The sequence below is a fragment of the Helianthus annuus genome, chromosome 9, assembly GCF_002127325.2.
Source record: "Helianthus annuus cultivar XRQ/B chromosome 9, HanXRQr2.0-SUNRISE, whole genome shotgun sequence".
Lineage (NCBI taxonomy): Eukaryota > Viridiplantae > Streptophyta > Magnoliopsida > Asterales > Asteraceae > Helianthus > Helianthus annuus.
In genome coordinates this window covers 150,598,047-150,599,793 of record NC_035441.2, presented here as the reverse complement: position 1 = coordinate 150,599,793, position 1,747 = coordinate 150,598,047, and the positions used below count along the sequence as shown (strand labels likewise).

At 36.5% G+C, this 1,747-nt stretch overlaps 1 protein-coding gene across 1 annotated transcript; it reads right to left on the bottom strand.

Annotated features, from left to right (window-relative positions):
* Positions 1 to 221: 221 nt before the first annotated feature.
* On the bottom strand, positions 222 to 782 carry LOC110906532 (extensin-like). Its single transcript, XM_022151651.1, has one exon. The coding sequence runs from the start codon at positions 780 to 782 to the stop codon at positions 222 to 224; it is 561 nt and encodes a 186-aa protein (XP_022007343.1).
* Positions 783 to 1,747: the final 965 nt, after the last annotated feature.

The following is a 1,747-nucleotide window of genomic DNA, read 5'->3' as shown; positions in this document are numbered from 1 at the left end:
AGACACTTAAGAAAATCTATAATATATTTGGTAAAACTTTTAGGGTTTGTTTGGTATGGGATAATGAAATAGACAGGGAAGTGAAATGGACGGGGTAATGGAATGGATGAGTTAATGGAATTGATCATTACCATTTCATGTCTTGTTTGATTACCATGTGTGAATGGAGTGAACAATTACTTTTTGTTGTTTCGTATGCGAAAAAAGACGAAGGAATAAAATCAGATGGTGGTGGTCAGTGATGGGCGATGATGGTGCGTGGTGCTAGGTGTCAGTTGTAGCGACGACGGTGGTTGGCGGTGGTGGGTGGAGACGACGACGGATGGTGACAACGGTGGTGGTGGTGGTGCTGGTGGTGGTGGTGGATAACGGTGGAGGTAGGTGGCGGCAGTGGCGATAGTGGTGGCGGGGGTGGTCGGAGGTGGTAGCAGCGGCGACGGTTGTCGGAGGTGGTAGCGGTGGTGGTGGTGGGTGGTGGCGGTTGATAGCGGTGGCGGCGGTGATCGGAGGTGGCAGTGGTAATGGAGGCGGCGATGATCGAAGGTGGGTGGTGGCGATGATCGGAAGTGGTAGTGGTGACGGTGGGTGGCGGCGACGACAGTGGCGGGGACAGAGGGGGGTGGCGGCGGTAGGTGGTGGCAGCTGCGGTGGCGGGTGACGGCGGCGGATGACGATGGTGGTGGTGGTGGGTTGTGGTGTTTGTTGTTAATGAAGGGTAAAGAGGGAATGAAATATTTAAAAAACAGGGGGGGATGGAATGATTTTGATGGAATGGAATACATTTTGGAATGGACGGTTCTATCGACCAACCAAACACTCTTTTCTTCATTTCCTCACAATGGTTCATTCCATTCCACCTCTTATTCCTGCATACCAAACGATATCTTGATGCATAAAGAGTTTGTCATTTACTGTTTTGTTTCTCTTGTGATATTAATGAAATAGTGGAGGGTTCAAATGAGAAGAAATTCTTTGTAAGAAGAAAAAAGAAGAAATTTCAACCAATAGAAATGCTTCATTAGACTTCATTTAATATTTGTATTTAATGTAACTATAAGGGTATATTAGTAAACTTACATACATCATTAATTGGTAGTTTTATCTTTAATAACTAACTATATTAAATTTGTAACTTATTTTTAAGATATATATTTTTCACAAAAAATAAAAATAAAAATTCATTTATAGTGTAGGATAAATTACGAGGTGTGTAGGATAAGTTTCAATATGTGTAGGATAAATTTCGAAATGTGTAGGATAACTTTTGATGTGTGTAGGCAAAAATATTTAGTGTGAAGGATTATAGTCTTAATGACTAATTAATTAGTGAAACATAATAATAAATGAGATGAGAAAAAAAACTATTTAATGTTTTACAATTGTACTCTTTTATTCTTTTTCTTCTCAATAAAATTTTCTTCTTAAATGAACCTTCCCCTGATGAAACATTTAGTAAGAATGATATTTAGTGACTTAACTTCTACAATAAAATTAAAAAGAGCTACAATTTACTATTTATATTTTTATAACTAAATCTTTATTTAAATTATACCTCATTTATAATACTTTAAATTAAGATTTAAAATTACATTAGCTATTTATAATTTTATAGCTAAATACTATTTAAATTAAGTATTATCTTATTTAGATACTTAAATATTTAATTTGTAAATATAATAATAATAATAATATCCAAATATAATAATTTTTTAAGACAGATCAGATTAGATAAAACTCCTCAAGAGGG